The sequence below is a fragment of the Strongylocentrotus purpuratus genome, unplaced genomic scaffold, assembly GCF_000002235.5.
Source record: "Strongylocentrotus purpuratus isolate Spur 01 unplaced genomic scaffold, Spur_5.0 spur5_scaffold_5, whole genome shotgun sequence".
NCBI classification, from domain to species: domain Eukaryota; kingdom Metazoa; phylum Echinodermata; class Echinoidea; order Camarodonta; family Strongylocentrotidae; genus Strongylocentrotus; species Strongylocentrotus purpuratus.
The window spans coordinates 25,116,449-25,136,240 of record NW_022145611.1 but is presented as its reverse complement, the minus strand read 5'-3'; the positions used below and the strand labels follow the sequence as shown (position 1 = coordinate 25,136,240).

At 35.4% G+C, this 19,792-nt stretch overlaps 2 protein-coding genes across 2 annotated transcripts; one reads left to right on the top strand and one right to left on the bottom strand.

Annotated features, from left to right (window-relative positions):
- Positions 1-980: 980 nt before the first annotated feature.
- On the bottom strand, positions 981-7,970 carry LOC577348 (mitochondrial genome maintenance exonuclease 1). Its single transcript, XM_777580.4, has 7 exons — positions 7,912-7,970; positions 6,823-7,394; positions 5,921-6,055; positions 5,007-5,099; positions 4,090-4,213; positions 3,580-3,712; positions 981-2,911 (listed from the first exon to the last, which is right to left on the bottom strand). The coding sequence occupies exons 2-7, from the start codon at positions 7,385-7,387 to the stop codon at positions 2,753-2,755; spliced, it is 1,209 nt and encodes a 402-aa protein (XP_782673.3). The 5' UTR covers positions 7,388-7,394; positions 7,912-7,970; the 3' UTR covers positions 981-2,752.
- A 1,002-nt stretch (positions 7,971-8,972) lies between these two features.
- Positions 8,973-19,744, top strand: LOC577414 (tubulin-specific chaperone E). Its single transcript, XM_030999600.1, has 14 exons — positions 8,973-9,129; positions 11,355-11,439; positions 11,808-11,990; positions 12,259-12,344; positions 12,924-13,023; positions 13,538-13,640; positions 14,083-14,159; positions 14,690-14,788; positions 15,164-15,293; positions 15,837-15,986; positions 16,546-16,699; positions 17,074-17,202; positions 18,034-18,125; positions 18,695-19,744. The coding sequence occupies exons 1-14, from the start codon at positions 8,985-8,987 to the stop codon at positions 18,785-18,787; spliced, it is 1,626 nt and encodes a 541-aa protein (XP_030855460.1). The 5' UTR covers positions 8,973-8,984; the 3' UTR covers positions 18,788-19,744.
- Positions 19,745-19,792: the final 48 nt, after the last annotated feature.

Genomic DNA, 19,792 nt, shown 5'->3' with positions numbered 1-19,792 from the left:
CCCAAAAAATCCTGATTCTTTGATTTTTGTATCAAATATCATTTAAAGGTACTATGTCCCTTTTGCAGCCAACCACAAATTCTGTAGAACTTTGCAGGAATTATGAATATGTCATGTATGTCCTATCTGTGAAATTTAGATGTTAGCAGTGTCCTAATATTCAAATTATGCAAGGAAACCTGTTTACTTGCTAGACTTCACTGTCAGACACTATTGAGTGACTGACTGGCTTTTCTTCTTCTTTGATAATAACATACATGAAATGAGCTGTAAAGGGTACATGAGCATTTGTCTACATCAATAACCCACTTCTTGTGATGGCCAAAATTAAACTGATAGAATCTTTGCGCAGCATAAAACGTAAGACCATTCAGTACAATGGTCTGAAATCAAGACTATTACTTATCGGCTATATAGCTCCTAAGTCGATTTGACAACTTATAGTCGTTATTTTCTAAATTAGTATTATCGTTCAAATGCAGTTGGAATTTAACCTTTTCATTTTTTGGGCCTGCAAATGGGACATAGTACCTTTAAAAAGAAGGTCAAGATCTAGGGAAGGTAAAAATATTTGTGAGCTTTTTCTTTCTGTTTATGTTAGCATAGAGGAGTATTCATTTTTATTTTTTAAATGTCCACTGAAAAGGTTGGCTCTTCAAATGCCCTCACATTCAAAATGTGACAAATAAGTGGGTTGTAAACCACAACTTTCATGCCACATGTTTGTGTAGTACTATACAAGCATTTCTGTGTACAATGCATGTGACTCTTAGCAGGACTGAGCCAATTTCTTTTCATTTTGATGATTCAAAAACATCACAGTATACTTATGTTCTACATGATCAACCTTTTCAATCGTTTCCACTCAGTTTCTTTCACATTGCAATTACATGGCCAGAAACACAACTTTATCTTTAATGATTTTAATCACTGAAAGAATGAGTTGAATTTTGAATAAAACAGAAGTTGCACATTTAAAATATATTCTGCTTTGAGATATTTTAATCAAAACATATTTCAGCTCACATTACCTAAGTTTTAAATGTAAAATAAGTTACCTTTGTTCAATGATTGTAGTACTGAATGTAAAACACTGCCTTGTACAATTTTCTAAATACATATATACATTCCATTTGATATTTTATCAGTCATACTCTATTCTCATCTCCTTTTCATTCAAGGTTCTGTAAATATCTATCTGCAGAGTGTCTATTATCTATTAAATTATTTGTTCTCTAATATATATACAGTCGTTTTCTCGTTGTTTTGTACTTTGTTGCTATCAAGTAATAACAGATTTTTCAGTTACTTCAGTACTTTGGTTATAGAAACAAAATTTAGGCCCTGAATAATTATTACATGTATCATTATTGCAAATCGATTTTTTTTTTTAAACAGTTCCTTACAAAATTTGAGTGCATAAATCCATACTCTGTGTGAAAATAAACAACTCTTCATCTCTTTATCAAAGCAAAAATGTATTCCTGTTATACAGGGGAGGGTGCTTAATTATTGTAGCAACAGTCTCTAATATTCCTGCAAAAGTACTGATATACATATATGAATTCATCCAGCCATGTTCCTTTGAAAACATTAAGCTTCAAACTATATGATAAAAGTACATGTACTTGCAAATAATGCAAATGTACAGTATACAGACCCTGCATTTTAAATGTGGTAAGTGTGACTAGAGACAATGATGCTCTGATGAGTAACTACTAAAGATAAGCCAATAAATTGGGTAGAGAGGTTCCAAATGGGAGTCTCATAAAATGAAACAACCCTGACAGTATTTGAGCCTATTGGCTCCTAATGATAGTATTAAGCAGTTCAAAGCAGAAGCAATGATGTCATGCAGTCCATATTATCATTTTTTTTATAATCTAGACCAGTAACATGTTCACCGGTAAAAGTATTTGAAAAGGAGTTTAAAAAAAGCTTGAATGGGCAAGAAGGTAGCTATACTGGGTAGCACCAATTATCACTGTTCTAAAGAATGATGGGTTGTTTAGAAGTTTACAAAGAATGTGAAAATATTCAGTGGGCAGCATCAATTAACATTGTTTCAATGAATGATCGTTTGCTAGATTGTGAAGGGTTTACAAAAACAAAAATGTACACAAAGTACAAAGAAGATATCCACGACAAGAGACTTAGCAACTTGAAAGATATTTGACATGATAGACCTGTAAGATGCCTCCCTTCAGCTCAAGTCGACTGACTGATCAATAAGGAATAACTCGCAATGAATACTTACTAACAAGAGCATGTTCTAAAGTTGAAGCTTTTTTTAAATAATTTTGTGGTGTAAACTACAAGTATCTTTCAGATTAGTAGACAGGAGACACCTTTGATACTCTTAAGTATTTAATTATATATGTGCATACTGACAAATGCAAAAAAAAAAAAAAATTTAAAGCTAAAGGAAGCATAAATCATGGCTAAAAACTAGGGACTATGCTAGAGCTAAATATTATTTTGAAGTTAATATAAATGGTAAATATCTATGCCGACCATATAACCGCCAAGCTTTAAAACCTGCCTTAGAATCAAATTATCATTTCCATGTGACTGTTTTGAAGCTTATTTGTTAACACAGGTTATGTTTACATTTAGTGAGGGAAGAGAGTGGCGTGAATGAAAAGGCAGTTGGGGCAGCTTGTCTCTTTCGGACTTGTACCTGACCAAAGAGCCATCAATAAGAATGACATATATGCTGACACAGAGCTTTGGTGCAAAATAAATTACATAACTAAAGTTGTTCAGCTGTCTTTCTCCCCTCCATCTCCCTGTATTCCTGTAGCCTCTTCAGCCATTTATTCCAGTAGAGGTCGCACAGTTCAGGGGTCATGACATGGAGGTCAGCAGGGGAGCCATCTTTGTAGGTTATCACCAGAAGTGCTTGGTTTATCTGTGTCATGAACAAAAGGTAATCAAAACTCAAGTATTGTTTCTAGTGATACTATTTTCTAAGCATATTTCTTTGACGTCTTCTAACTAGAGGTATTTGAAAAGGCAGGTTTTGTTGTTCTTTCTGGACAGAAATAAAGGAGATATATGAATTCTTGAAATAATGAAATTGTTTATCGATTTTGTTTTCTCAAATATAATCTTTATCTATTGCATTGTATTCTACCTATGTCCCTATTCTTTGCAGTGTAAACATTTTCTTAATGCTTTTGCTTACATCCCAAGAAGTTACCAGTTATGTTGTTTTTGTCTTCACATTTCACATAAATTTGATGTTTTTGCACTTCATGCATTTATAAAACAGAGCAAATTTCCAGTCAGTATCAATGGATTGAAAAAAGGCAATGAATCACATTTATTTTTTTCATTCACAGAAGCTCTTTTGGGGTTTTATTACTAAAAAAAAATATAAATATTTTGGAGGAAATAATCTTTGGCATTCATAGAATTATATTACATAAAATAGATTTTCCTATTTTTGAATGCTTTCTTTTGGAAAGCATTCCAGAATTACTTATATCTCTGGATATGAATTTTAGAAAGAAATCTATTCTTACAACAAATGACAAGAAAAAAAAACACTTGGGAAATGAAATCTAGATATGTTACCTGAAATTGATATTTAGGATCAAAGTTGAGTGCTCCTAGGTAGGCTGCAACTTGCATTGGGTTATCAAAACACTTGCTGAGGCTCTTCTTGGGTTTCCTAGATGTCTTGAATTCAACTAGACAAGGCTTGCCTCTGAAGAAGAAAAAAAGAGTGAGAGAGATTAAAACAAACATAAAATCTTCAGCTAAGTGCTGGAAGGGTGTTAACTCTTTTTCTTTCTTGTATTTAGCAGGTAAAATATTGATACAAATAAAAATACACTCACATCATAAGGCCTCTATAGAACCAAATCTCTACATAGAGTAAAGATATTTTCCCTATCCCCACTTTTCATATTCCATTCATTTTACAGATACTGTCAACATTTTATGTCAATCCATACACTTAAAATACTTTACTCCCTACATAATACTATTCTTTTACATACATACTGTACCTATACTGTAGTCTTTTCATTTATAAAAAAAAGATAAAATATAGTGCTATGAACGTTAATACATAAATCTCACCTGTACTCGGTGACGCAGTCTGCGTATCCATGGTAACCAAGATACGGATGCCTGGTGTGGCATTCTATGATGGGGGAGTCTGAAGCGAGCTCTGGAAGACGCTCCTTGATGCTCTTCCAGAATCCTAGATGCCATATCAGAGAGGAGAGAGTGGGGGAGAGGGGTATGAGGGGAGAGGGAGGAAAGAAAAGTACATGAAGAAAAAGAGATGGAGAGGAGTGTCAAGATTGATCCTTGACAGAGGTCACTTGACTTACTTCTCAGTGCATCAAACCACTTCAAGTCTAGATGCCATGAAATCTATTCTAGACTTTGCAGAGCACACATGAAATAAGTAAAATAAATATGAACTTTCATTACAAGTTTGAGCAAATTCTGAAGTCAAGTGTTGGGTATCCGTCAGCATGTACTTCTTTCAGTCAAGTGCTATTGCTCACATATTCTTGCCCTGTTCTGCAATTTCAGACTCTTCACAACTTCTAAGGTCTTTTTTTTTTAATGGTATACATGATAACTTTCCACTGCTAAACAGAAGTGTATCATCAGCATACAGAGAGCTCATATATTGCTTTAAGTTAATCTGGAAAATACTAAAACAATTAATCCTTTGTACAGTAGGCTTGCGGGTGCACCATGGAGAGAGAGGGAGGATTGAGGGGTCCTGAAAAGGACTCTCGGTAATCTTTCTTTTCAGGACCCCGCAATCCTCCCTCTCTCTCACATGGTGCATCCGCAAGCCTACTGTATATCTACATCACCATGCAAGCTGATACTTACAAGCAGCAAATAATCCTTTGAAGACTGAAACATTTACATGTAAAAAGATTTCATAGAACTTGCAATAGAGTCCAGGAAAAGCAGATTTTTTATCAATTTTTCTCTGATTCCTTTATATTCCTTTTTATAAATACACTCACCTTCAATTCCTTTCTCAATGACTACTTCTTCAGGCTTGTTGAGTAAGATATGTCCAATGTTTGCATGGAGTTGATGACCCTCGCTGAACATTTCTGCCATATCAAGTTAAAAACACAAGATATCATGCAAGTTTTCTATCAAATTCAAGAGCCAGTTTCAACATTCATAATTCTTGAATTTATTAAAGTGTATAATGTGTGATGTAATCTTATTGATGTTGGTTGTCTATTTGTTTACTTTCCACGATGATAATATTTTGCAGTGTTTGCACAACGTGGTACAATGAGTAAATTATAGAAGCCTCATTTATGCAATTGCTTGGAGTCTAGACCATCTGATAAGGTCCCCTGGTTGCCAACCAATATGCTTCACTTGCATCCAAAGTAAACTAAATCTAGATGGGCTGATGTCTTGATGACTTTTCAGATCGATGCAAACCAGTAGCAGTAGCAGGCCTTCATATTGAAAGGAAACTGCATCTTGAAAATCATGGTGGTCGTAAGTGTTAAAGGTACCCGAGCATGAGAAGTGATATTAACATTTTGGAGTAAGGTACCAATCACTTCTAAATATTGCTTAATTCTTTCCCAGTTTTGTAGGACCAATGGACCACACGGGGAACAACCAGTTGACTTTGGTCACACGTACAGTGTACATATAATATATACTGCAAATGATGCGACAGTCTGATCCATGGTGAACAAAGATTTAGAGAGTAAAGAAAACTCCAGACACATAGAAAGAAAGAAAAAAGATTTGTAAGATTAGACAGAAAAAGAAGTAGAATGGGAAGAAAAGTATGTAGGAGTAAATCAGAAAGCAAATACAAGTGAGAGAGAGGAAGGGGGAAGGAGGGGAGGAGGGGTGGAGTGAGGGATAGTTAGATAAGTATACATTCAGTGTCAGTTCATACCTTTCTTCAACTTCTGAAAAGCGGGTAATCCCATCTTTTTGATCATGAACCTTTCCCACCTTAGAAGAGCTGCTGCACTGTCAGGAGACATGGTCTTTTGTAGGATAGCGGTCACAGAAGGGACTTTGGTCTTGTCTATTGACAAAATAAAGATGGAAAAAAAATTAAACTACACATTCTCTAGCATTCTCAAGGCATTTTCAAGATAAAGATTGCAAATATATTATCAAGGTAAGGAAGACTTAAGACTTACAGATAGTGAAAACACATAGACTAAGTACTGCTACGTGGCAACAGGAGTATAGGATATCAAAGTAAAAGATCTAACGGATGAAAAGTAGAAAGCACTTATCAGCACATTCTTTTCTGGGAAAGTCTCTCTCTTTTGGTAACCACATACTAAGCAATAAAATGAAGGAATTTGGCTTTTGAAGTATTAAATTTAACCCGTGGTTATTTCTTTCTGGTCAGATATAATGTCACTTAAAGCCATCTATATACATGTAGACTGACTTTTGGCCAACTTGGTTTCAGTTTGTCACAACATGGGGTATATTGTGTTCTGTGCTTGCCCAACGAAGCAGTATTCACTATATTGTAACCAACTAGATTTACTAGAACAATTTTGGCCACTTTGTATATTGACTCTGATTTCACTACCTATGTCACTCTTGTTGCCAAATGATGAAAACTGTAACTTTTTTATTGTTTCTGGTAGTAGTAGAGCAGTAGAGGGCAGCAACTTATAGGTTATACCTTGACCACACATGTAAAGGAGCATAAGGCCATATCGGAACCTCATTCATTGGATGAGTGCATTATTTGAACTATCATTAATTAGTATTAAAAGGCAAACAAGAGTATTAAACTGTCAAACAAAAAGAAAATTAAGATGCTTGCACCTTTTCTTATGACCTCCCTCTCTTCATCTGAGCATCCTTCTCTGCTTGTATTTACCAGTCGCCATGGAAACAAGAGCATCTTTCCTGACTGGCTGATGAAGATCTCATCCTCATCATCCATCTCATCACTGTTCATTGGTCCCAGATCTTCTTCCTTGATTGATTCAGCAACCAAGGCATCAAGAGTATCCCGAAAATCACCTCCCTTTCCTTCTGAACCACCAATTATTCCACTCTTTGAGGTTGTATGACTTCTACGCTCTGGGATGTAACGTAGCTGATGAGATTTTGAAGTCTGAAAGTTCCTTGAAAATGACATGAGCGGTTGGGTATTTTTATAGGCAATTCCTTGGAAGTCAGGTACTTGTTTCTTTCTGCATGATGTTACCCTGCTTGGAAGCTGTCCAATATGAGATTGGTACTTTCCTGTGCAGTTTCTTGGAAAGATGGTGGCACAGCCAGGTCTAAGGAAACCTTGTCTGATATTCTGTTTGCAGAGTCCTGTAATAGATCTCATCGATGTTTGAAGTGTAGACATAGTGCGGAGTGCCATGACCTGGATCATGGAGTGGCTAGCAACAAGTCAACTGCACAAATAAATAAATAAATGTATGAATAAAGAAATACAGTAAAAATGAATCTTGAATCTAGTTAAATCTTAGCACACTCTGGTTCTTTTTCATTTTTTTTTGTCATCAGTGAGGAAGAATAACAAGAAAAAGTAAGTTACGCAATGCTGGACAAATTTTAAAAAAAGGGAAAAAAAGAAGCAAAATGGGCAAATAATTAAATACTACACTCCCTCACGCAACAGTTGTAGGATTAAGGGTAACTGATTAGGCTAATTAGGATTCAAATTAAACAAGGTAATTGGATTGAGACCTAATTAGGGTGGATATCAGGAAAGTACAAGTTGACATAGAGTCTATCATGATTAATTGGGCCCATAAATAAAAGACTAGAACCTAAAGGTATATGGCGAGCAGTTGCAGGGTAATTGTGTCCCTACATGCCGCCCCCCCCCCCCCCCCCCCCCTCCCCCGGCTGGCCGCCCCTGAGCATACCAGATGGTTATTTTGTTCTACTTACTTGATCGATCTGTACTTCTGTAGCCTGGCCAGCCTAGTCTCACCGGCAAGCACAAGCGATGTGTAGACTATGTTTACTTGATATGAATTATGATGTGACGACTCAGGCCAGGCGCAGGCATCCATCCAATGCAATGCAAGCTCCCTGACTCGGCGCTCTGTCGGCACGTCTGGTTACCACTCCAGCAAAGCATAGAGCTAGAGAGCTATAAGCCTAGGCTAGTCTTCCTTTTCTTTTTCTAGATCTTTATGAACGATATCCGCCCAGGTATCCGCCCCGTACTATTCATACCACAGCAAAAGCATTTTGTCCTCACTATTCATGTAGTCGGACCTCGCGCTCATTCCTTGAATTTACCGGTGTAGACACGATATATGTACCAATCAGCTGTGAGACTTGGCACTTTTGGTCGCTTATTTCAGTCCGTTCTCGGAGTTCGCGCTCGATCTTAGGGAGCGACATGAAGGGGGGGGGGGAGGGGTGGTGGTGGTGGTTGCGGAGGTGGCAAAGATAGATGGCAAATGACTAATGGCAATATGACGCCATATTTTTGTTTAAGAAAAATATAGCTTATAGACCCTAGGTAGTTTTAATTAGAAGTAACATAAATGAACTTGCATTCATGTAATATATAGATGAAAGTGGTATAGGGTCTACTTCGGTGATTCCTTTTTTATATCACTATGCATGCGCCTAAGCAAGTTATAATTTTAATAAATAATTAAATTAAGAAAATATTTTGCAGACAGGGAGTTAGAGCTAGAGCTATAGGAGGGAGACCCGGAGGGAGAGAAAGAGAGAGAGAGGGATGGAAAAGAGAGAGAGAGAGAGAAAGAGAGAGAAGAGAGGGGGAGAGAGAGACAGAGAGAGAGACAGAGAGGGGGATAGCAGGAGACAGAGAGAATACAATTTGTTCATTTTGTTTAAGAAATCATCTCCAACAATCGACTTTCTCAGTTGGGTAATTTGTCTGCTATCTGAGTGGTTTCCAATCCCCCTTTCCCCCCTTTCGCGGCTGTTTCAGATACTATATAAACGTAACGTAAATTGGTCGATATATTCAGTGATTTTGCATGAACGATATTTACGCGGAGAAAATGCCTGAAGAAATGGATGAAAAAGTCGTTACTGATAGGAAAATTGAAGTAGGACACCGGATTTTGAGTGAAGAGCAATATGGGACAATTAGATTTGTGGGATTAGTTCCACCAACAGAAGGTGAATGTGCACGAATATCCGTATTTGTTATGTGGTTTTACCTTACCATTTCATATGCAGTCCCAACTGTTAGTAATGGTGTAGTGTCCGAAGTGCTAATCGTGCCCGGCCCCTTTAAACTTTTATTAAAGTTATTGAGTGTCTACATTTAGGCCTACTTGTGCGCGTGTGTGTGCATATATATGTATATCATCCAGCATACTTTGTTTTGACAAAAGTCTTTGCCTATTATTATGTACTATTAGAGACAGACTAGACCTTTATTCGGCTATAGGCCTACCCAGGATATCATTCATTGTTTTACTTTTAATTAGATTTAGAACCCACTTTGTGAACTTTGTGACTTGTCGGGACGCGCTCTTTAGTCTTATGTGTAGAGACTATAGTGTGATCATAGTGGTCAGTCTGTGGTCACAGCACCAAGTTTGAATATTTTCAAAAGATTACTTGATAATTATTGGTCTAAATTCCAGTAGGTCTATGTTGCGCTTTATCCATCTATCGGCAAACCCGGACTTTAGTGCCCCAGCTGAAAATCTCAGTTTATTATGGATTTAATATCAATAATATTAATTATGCTAATATATGCAAATATAAACATACCAAAACTTGATGATTTTTAATCATTTGACGTCATAAAAAGCAATTTTAAGCCAAAAATAGCAGCGAAGTAGGGGATCTCCTCTTTGCTTGATGCGAGATACTAGCGAACTGAAATAACCGAATAAAAACTATGGTGAACTAAAAAAAGAAAAGAAAAAATCAAACCACCTCTGAAATTACCTTTGAAATGTTTATTAATTTTTTCTTCCGATATGCGCACATGATAGGGGCAGGTTGGGATGGGATGGGGGGGGGGTGCTCAATAGTCGCCAAATTTGGGGTAAAAGGGCAACTGGCCTTGGGGGCAGAATAAAGAAAAGAGCCACCCCGGAAAAAAATTAGAAAAATGATTACAAAGAAAAATAAGTAAATAATAAATTTAGCCCCCCCCCCCAAGGCCAGTTGCCCTTTTACCCCAAATTTGGCGACTATTGAGCACCCCCCCCCCCCCCCATCCCATCCCAACCTGCCCCTATCATGTGCGCATATCGGAAGAAAAAATTAATAAACATTTCAAAGGTAATTTCAGAGGTGGTTTGATTTTTTCTTTTCTTTTTTTAGTTCACCATAGTTTTTATTCGGTTATTTCAGTTCGCTAGTATCTCGCATCAAGCAAAGAGGAGATCCCCTACTTCGCTGCTATTTTTGGCTTAAAATTGCTTTTTATGACGTCAAATGATTAAAAATCATCAAGTTTTGGTATGTTTATATTTGCATATATTAGCATAATTAATATTATTGATATTAAATCCATAATAAACTGAGATTTTCAGCTGGGGCACTAAAGTCCGGGTTTGCCCATCTATCTAGTGTGCCCTCAAAGTTGTTTTCGTCTGTTAATCAGAACCATACAGAAGTAGCGACCGGAAGACCGACAGGACTACCTTTTCTTCCGTATACTGTTGATGTTGATGTTGAATGCAAATGCATATGGACTAGAGAGTGGGAAAAGGAGACCAATCACCAATAGCAATGGCTCAAGTTCTACTGTGCGGAGCGAATTTCGGTTTCCTATTTCATGAAAATGCCAACAATTCTATAATAATTAAGATTAGAATAAGATCTATGGAACTAGAAGTCTAAATTGGTTGGTTTTAACTAGTTTTAACAAAATAATAGTAAAACTTAAGAAAGAAGAAGAATCTAGTTGATGCGCTTATCATGCCAAAACTTGAGTTAAAACTTAAACCCAGAAATGACATTGTGGTGCCGAAATATCAATTCTCAATCAAATTACAAATGTAGGTGACTTTACTTGTCCCAGTACTTGTTAAAAAGTTGGCATGATTATAAATTTACAACCATTGCAAGCAAACCACTATCAAAATGGCTTGCAAGATATGGTTTTATGGTGCATCTGTAACACAATTGAACACAAATTCTTTCTGAATCTTTGAGTAGAGTTGAGTCAAGTAAACTGATGGGTCAATGCTGATGGTTTAATGCTGATTAAGGTCATTGGATGTTGATTCAAGCCAATTTAGAACAGAGTGGTCTTTAAAGTTAGGCTTTACTCTAGCCCTTACAAGTTACAACACTGCCCACTCATATCGTTTAAAACATAGTGTAACAGTCTTTAGCATCTATCGCCTCACATTTGTTTTCATTTCTTCTTTATGCAGGCCTATGGCTTGGTATTGAGTGGGACAATCCTGAGAGAGGTAAACATGATGGCAGTCATAATGGCACTCAATACTTCCAATGCAGGTAAATATCATAATACTATTCATCACATTAGGTTTTATTTCGTGTCTGAAGCTCGTTACTGTTGCTATGTTAGTTTAAAGGGAAAAGAGGTTCATTAACCCTTTAGCACCTACAGGTAATATGCCCACTGCTCTGTAGCAATTAACTTACTGAAGGAAATCAAACAGGCCTTAACATTTCCTATATATTTATGAAACTGTTAAAAATTAGATTAAATCTTCTTGAATGTGACAAAAGCAGATACAGTCTCTTCAATGTCTCATTGACTTATTTATTTCTTCTAAATATGGGGCAAGATTTAGAAACAAATTGATCTTGAATGTTACTGCTAAATGAACTCCTTTACCATCTCTGTCACATCCATCCAGCTCTCCAACAAGTGGTTCCTTCTTGCGCCCAAAGAAAGCTGATCTTGGCATTCAATTCCTAGATGCAGTTTCTTCCCGTTACATTCCAGAGAACATTGAAACAGCAGATGTAGAAGACTCCTTGGTCGTCAGCTGCAAGGCAGTAGAGATGGTGGGGGCAGAAAAGATAGCCAGAACACAAAGGTAGGTCTCAGTGAGGTTCTTAAGTTTTCTTTGCTCTTTGTTTTGAAGGTGCTGTTGATCATGTAACACAAAATGGGAATTGGTTGACTCTAGACGTATCTCACTCTCGATTTCTCTCTTCTGATTCTTTGAGGAGTAAATAGGAAGTGATCCCTGACACTTTTCATTTAGATGATCTTTCAGTGAAATGAAATTCTACTATTTCAACAAGCTGTTGGTGTATTTGGGCATTTTTAAATGACTTCTCTGTGTTCCATTTCTGTTTTAGTTCCTTTGAAAATCTGAAGTCTGTGGCCCTACATGAGATGAGAATTAGCAGAGCTGGAGATGAGAAGGTTGCTGACAAACTGCCGAGTATCCTTTACTTTATTTCACTGTAAATGTTGTCCATTCTTGAGCCAGGCACCCATTTTTTCTGTGTTCTATGAATTTCTAGCATCTACCCACAGTTGTATCAGAAGCTTTATTCTATTTAGTCTATGGCAGATAAACTGTAAAAGTAAGGATCAGGAAGCCCCCCTACAAGAAAGCAGGCTAAAGCTTCAGAATATTTGATATATTGTATTGTTACATCGCAACATTGGGTACAGGGGTAGGTTCTAACATTGTACCTTTTTTGTTGTTGGAAAATGTAGTGTAATATATCACAGGATTATATGGTACAGTGTAATGACATAGACACTTACATTACTGACTCTTGTGTGAATATGCACTTTTTGAATAAAGGAATTAAGAAAATGACAGTGCTCAACTTTTATTAAGACTCTACCCGTGCTGGCTATCTTCTTAAAATATGTATATGGTATTTAATAAGATAATGTTCAAAGAAATTAATAGGTTGTAACAATGGTGTCGTCATTTCTGTTCAGGTATATCAACATTTATAGAAGTATTTCATTTATTGTTATATTTTCCTGACGTTATTAAATTTAGATATTACAGGCCTTGAGGTCTCACAAAACCTGCTACCATCCTGGGAAGAGCTATCTAAAATCACCAGTAGCATGCAAAAACTAAAAATCTTAGATGCTAGGTAAGTACAGTAATTGTAGCCATAATACATGATTAGATTTCATTGATATGTTGTAAATGTAAATGTTTTGAAGTAATATTTAAAAACTTGATCGATTTTCTACCAGTAATTTATTATTCTCTCTGGCTTTATAACACTCTTTATAGTTTTTGTCATGCCTCTCTGTTTTATTATTTTTCTCATGTTCTCCCTTCTATCCATTGGCATTTTCTTTTTCCTCCTTCTCTATCTTCTCTTTGTACTCTTCTCCTTTAAACTCATCTCTTATATCTTCTCACCTTCCAATTTAAGCTTTTATATGCTGTTTCTCATAGTTATACATTTCCCTTCCTCATTCTCTCCCTCATCCAGTTTACTTAATTATTCATATTCCCCACTTTTTTCCTCCTTTTTTTCTTCGTCGTCATTCCTTTCTTCCTCCTTTTCCAGCTCCTGTTTCTGCTTCTCCTCCTCTTCCTCCTTCAATTCACTTATTAATTCATCTTGATCATCTATATTTTTTTCTGCATTTCAGTGAAAACAGATTAGCTATACCTACCAACCCGTCTAGTTTGTGTTCTGCCTTCTGTGCATTAGAAGAGCTCTTCCTTAATAGATGTAATGTCACATGGAAAGAGGTAAGATGAAACAGAGTTGTTTAGTGTTGTGGAAACAATCAGTTGAAATAGGAAGTTTAATTGTGATATAAGCTGAAAATATCTGATGTGATCAAGACATATCTAACGCAATTGAAAATTTGAAATTAAATTTTCTTTTTTTCTTTTTAAAGGAAAATATATGTATATATTTGTTTTGGATTTGCTGTATTGATTTGTTTGTTGTAAACAAAAGGAAAGACAAAAATACAAATAAAGTAAAATAATAGCACTACGTGAACATGTAGGTATATTGATAAATGGAAATGTTGAGCATCCTTTTTATATTTTTGAACAATGCTATCCTTTCAAATTTATTTACAAGTGAAAATATTTCTTTCAGTGTAATGAAGGATGATTTAATGAAGACTGTTAAACTTATTTCTAATTAAGATTGTTCTCATTTAAATGTTTCATTTCATAGTTGCTGATCTCTGCACCCATGTGGCCTAAGCTCAAGAACCTTCATGCATGCTTCAATAGAATATCAAATCTTGAAAGGTAAGAATAATTGCTGTTAGTTTTGATGGGGATACAATTTTCCTTTTTAGGTTTCCTAGTCCTTTTCAATGCCAGATTATATGACATTCTTGAATGGTGATCCTATCATTGTGTTTCTCTGCAATTTAGAATAAAAACTATGTACCACATTAATTTGAATGAATAAATACATCACATTGATACTAATGAATATGATCATAAGTGGAATACAGCAAGAAATGCAGATTCATGTTTTTTGCAGTACATAATAATGAATATGTTAAATGTTCCTGAAATGTACAAAAGATCAAATACATGAATGTGAATGTACTGAATTATTGCACATTATGCAGTTTCCATGCATTTAACCTATAGATATATTGAATGTGATTAATTATGTCTCATTATGTCTTTGTCTCTCGCTCTCTTACTCAATCTCTCTCTCCCATCTCTCTCTCTCTCTCTCTCTCTCTCTCTCTCTCTCTCTCCCTCTCTCCCTCCTTCCATCCCTCTCTCTCTCTCTTCCTTTATCTTTGCCTTACTCTATACAGACCAGCAAAAGGCACATTTGATCACCTTGAGTTGTTGAACATGGAGGAGAATCAGATAGAATCATGGGAAGACGTCTTACAGCTTGGTCACTTACCAAGGTAAATTTCTTTAGAATATTTCCTCGGGATGATATGAAATATTGAAGGATTAGATAGCAACCATCCTTGGAACCTGCAGCTTTCAGTTTTTATCTATAATACTAGGTTATTATGGACTATGTGTTGTACTGAATTGCATTACCTGACCTGGATTTTGAACTTGCAAATAAAGTGTGTGTGAGTGAAATATGTTCCCATGTAAAGACATTTCATGTTAATTTAGGTTAATTATACTTCAAATCTTCATATACACCTTTAGAAAATATGATGAAAGGTATTATGCTCTGATATATAACTTAATATTACATCTGAATTTATTTGCACTACTTTGCAAAGCAGTAATGATTCTAATTCTCTCTTTGTATTTGCCTGCAGGTTAGAAGGCCTCATACTGAATAGCAACAGCATTTCAAATATAAGCTTTGATGATGCCCCCTTAGAGGGAAAGACAAAGTACTTCACAAGTCTGAAGTCGCTTTCTCTTCACAACAATAGATTGAGTGAGGTAAGACTCCAATGATGCATTCAACCATCATCAATTCGATGTAGATCTCTTTGAATGTCAGTTTGCATATGTATTAATATTTTTCACAGGTGCAAAGAGAGGTTGTTTTGTAAACTTTTGTTCACATTCTCTACAGATTTATTTGTATTATGGAAATGGCTAATATGAAGTAGATCAAGTAGACAACCCTGGTGCTTAAATGTAAAATATGTGTTAATGCATGACACAGCAGTGGTGTGATGGAGCTTTTTTATTTTCATTGAGGAAGTAAAACGGCATATTGAACTACAAGTATATAACGATATATCGTTTTAACTGGCTGTGAAATTGATAAACTGTTACCAAAGGAGTTATGAAGCCATCCAACATTTATATCTGCAAATGGAAATGAAATTTGTTTGATTATATTGCATTTTATTATCATTTTTAGGAAAAGAGCATATCAGATGTGTATAGATTTTTCAATAAGGAAATAGTCTAAGCTCTGCATGTTTGCCATTGTACATTTTGTACAATTTATTTTTCATATTTTTTTCTGTTTAGTGGAAGAGTGTGAACGAGTTGAACAAACTACAGTGCTTAGAAGAATTGAATATGAAACGGAATCCTCTGGTACAGAGCGAGAAAGCATCCACCGTGAGAGGTCTAATGATTGCAAAGCTGCCATCGTTGCGTCACTGCAATCACAGTGCTGTGAGTTGGAATGAATTATTTTTTGCATTATGATTCAAGGTCTCTAATTTCAGTTGAAAGGAATGGATGACTTTCCTTTTCATTAGTTATCGTATTTTGTGGCTATTGCCATCTCCTTTCCCCATCATCTCTCTATGTCTCTCGTTCTCTTGCATTCTCCAATTTCTATTAATTCTTATCCGTCTTTCTTTTTTTCTTGAAATTGTTGATGATCTGTTTGTCATATTCTCTTTCTCTGGTTCTCTTTCTCTTCTACCCATACCTATGAGTATTGTTCTAAAGGAAAGTTCATGAATTGTGATAAACAATGTAATTTGCCTGCATCCCTGAACATTATGTGCGGTTACAGCTTGATGTGTAGCTTTAAAGCAAATAACTATTCATGAACATTCCATAAAATGTACTTTATTGAGCTCATAATCAACAAAGTAAAATCATTCTAGATTTAGAAATGTGATAAGATAGTGATTGGATAACTGTGCCATTATTTTGAAATAGACATATGTTTATAAATGAAATATATCCATTAATCCTTATCATACCTTTCTTTATGTTCCAGGTATCAGATGGTGAGAGGAAAGGTTCAGAAATTGACTACATGAAGAAATACCATGAGGATTGGCTGAAGAATGGAGGAGGAAAGGATCAACCTGACTCGAATCTTCAAGCAGATTTCATCAAAAACCATCCCACATATACAGCTCTTATCAAGAGTAAGTCAGTCTTTGATACCGGGAGGTGTGATGTGTTTCTTTTATATAGGAGGCAAAGAAAAAAACATTATAATATTTTAGTTTCCAAATTCTGTTAAAAGGTGTTTTTCTCTTCTTTTTTTCCCTTGAGCAGAATTGAATCTTAATTAGAAATGTCCTGTGTTTGTCTTTATTCAAATTACTCCTGGAATTTCTTTCTCCTCTCAAAGTAATAAGTACTTTGAAAATCATAATAGAAACCCTACTTTTTAACTCAAATTACAACAAATCCATTACAACTTTGTATACAATATTGCAAAAGAAAGAAAGGCTTTGTTACATGTAGTAAATAGTTTGCATGATATTTCCATTTTTGTTTTAAAATAATCCTATAGAGTATGGAGCTCCTGAAGTGAGTGATGACTCTCAGACTAAACCTGGAGCTTTGAAATCTTCCCTGCTTGAATTGATTTTAAGCTGCCCTCAACATGCATCCAAGAAGTCTATCAAGAAAAAACTACCAGGTATGCTCACAGTCATTGACCGGACATCAGATTATAATGGGAAATCGACATTCAACAAATGACTAATACCGCGGAAGCAAGCTTTGCTTGGAATTTAATTAAATTCTCTCTTATTATGGCCGTTTTTGAGAATCAAATGCTATTCAGTAGAAAACTGATTTGTGAAAATTGTTTATTGTATGAGTTATATCTGATATAATTAAAGCATTTTTGGGTGTTAAATTATTAAATTTTAGTGTGTTCATGAACTGGGAATGCAATATGAGAAGTACATTTTTCATTCATTGTAGGCCTCGTTGTTACATTTATATGATAATATATATTTATTCAATCCTTCTCATTGTTATGTGTCCAACAGTGATTAGTTCAATACTACCAGCTCTATTTGTTAGGTTCATTGTATGTAACCGTGTTCATTTGTTTAATGGATCTTGCCCTCAGTGTAAATGGCAATCAAACCCTTGTAATAATTTAATTTGTATGAAAGCGGACAAATAAGAGAAACAGAATATTGATTTTTTTTTTTTTTTTTAATCAGACTAATAATAAGAAAGTTATGAGTGTTTTGAGTGTCTCAAAATATATTGTGGGTAGCATGTTATTGAGGTTCTCTTGAAAGAAAAGACCCTCCTGAGTCATACATTTTGAAAAATTGACATTTTATTCATTATGTGTGTTGGATCAAATAGGAAAGTTTCCTGGCACTTTGTCATTAAATTTTCTTATTTTTTGTCTGATTTTGTTCACCAATCTGATTTTCCTGCTTTCTTTTGGAGTAGTTTACTACTAAAGTTGGATTTAGGAATCTCTCTGTCTGTTATTTTTTTTCAGTCACCATGGATATCACAAAAGTCAAGGGAATGATTCAGAAACTCTTCAAAGTAGATGTTGCTGACCAGAAGCTTTTCTACCTAAGTCCAAAGGTATGATACTCAACAATTGTTTTAACAGTAACAGTAAATAAGCTTGTGCCATTAGTCTTTCTTTCTTTTATCTTTTTTTCCCTTCTAAATAAATAATCTTTATGTCCCTTCTTTTCTTTCTCCTTCTTATTAAAAAAAAAAAAAAAATCCATTTTAAAATTCTTTCTATTTCCATTGTTATAAGCCATTTCATTTGATGTGCCTTGCCAAGCCAGATTGATGCAGTCACTCTCATTGTGTCAGCATTGCATGCCATATTGTATGTGCTTTGTGTATAAAGTCTATGCAAATTTGCACCCATGGCCCAGTAAATTTTGATCGGAAGGGTGATAAAAAAATCCCTACTCAAAACATTCAACCAAACAGTATATGATGTACACTGCTCCAGAGTACATTGACATGAAACTATTTTAAAAGCACAGCATTTTTTATACATGCACCCTGTTCTATAACCTAGTTTGTGAATAATGAACAGAGAATCAAGTTTCAGTGTAGGGTATCTATAGGAGATAACAAATAACTTAACATTTTGTCTGCCTTTTTTTCTATTCTATATTTTGTGTCTACAGTTGCCAGACCAGGAGATTCCACTAGATAATGACCTGAGGCAGCTGGGTTTCTTTGGAATTGAATCTGGAAACACGATTATAATCAGATGGTGAACACTTAAAGGGACAGTATTGAATGTACCAGTAGTGTAGTTTCTTGAGAGTCTGTGGGTGTGTGACACCATCGTGGAAATGAATGTGAAACACAATTATGATAAGGTGGTGAAAGCTTTAAAGGGACATAACAATTATAAGAATGACTACAACAACAACAGCCACTGTTCTTATACAGAAATATCATATTATGGTATGGTCATACTGTGACCCATGGTCATGATGGAGACTGCAAGAGACAATGCAAGAGTGAATGTGGTCCCATGAATGTGATTATGCGAATTTGGCGACATGAATTTGGTGTCATAAAAACAAAACGTGATACTGATGAAGAAAAATTTGTATCTGGTAATGTCATTATAATAAGTTAATGGTGACTTGAGAAATGTGGTCTAAAGAGTCACCATAATATCATCTTTTGAATATAGTTACATAATGATTGTAACCTGATTGAGACCTTAATGACCCCCATGATATCAACACAAGTGTTGAATATGACCTTTTTACTTATTTGATTGATCAAAACAGATTTCTGCTTGGAAATCATTCATATCTATATAAGCAAATAATTACCGTTGGTGAAGGTGACGGGACAAACTATCACTTCTGAGGCGATCTGGATGTTTTGCTTCGGAAAGATAACGTATTCATTCAGACCGCAGAGGAAGTGATAGTTTGCCATCGGCTGAAACCAAAAGGTGATTATTTGCTTTATATTCCACATCGGAAACATTTCACTTCTTCCATCATTTTTTAGAGCAACAAGTCATCAATTAACAGCTAGCAAACGGTGTACGATATGTATAGTGCATGCAGTATGGTGGTACTGGTGACCATAGTTTGTGTGTGACCAAAGTTTGCGTACTAACACTAAAAGCGCTTAAAGAGGAGAGCAATACGCAATGTATACAATTGGATAGTACTACTATCTATGCAGTGCAACACACTTTCACTGTAGATAGTAGTACTTTCTACAGTGTAACAAACTTTTCTTCTCCCATCAAC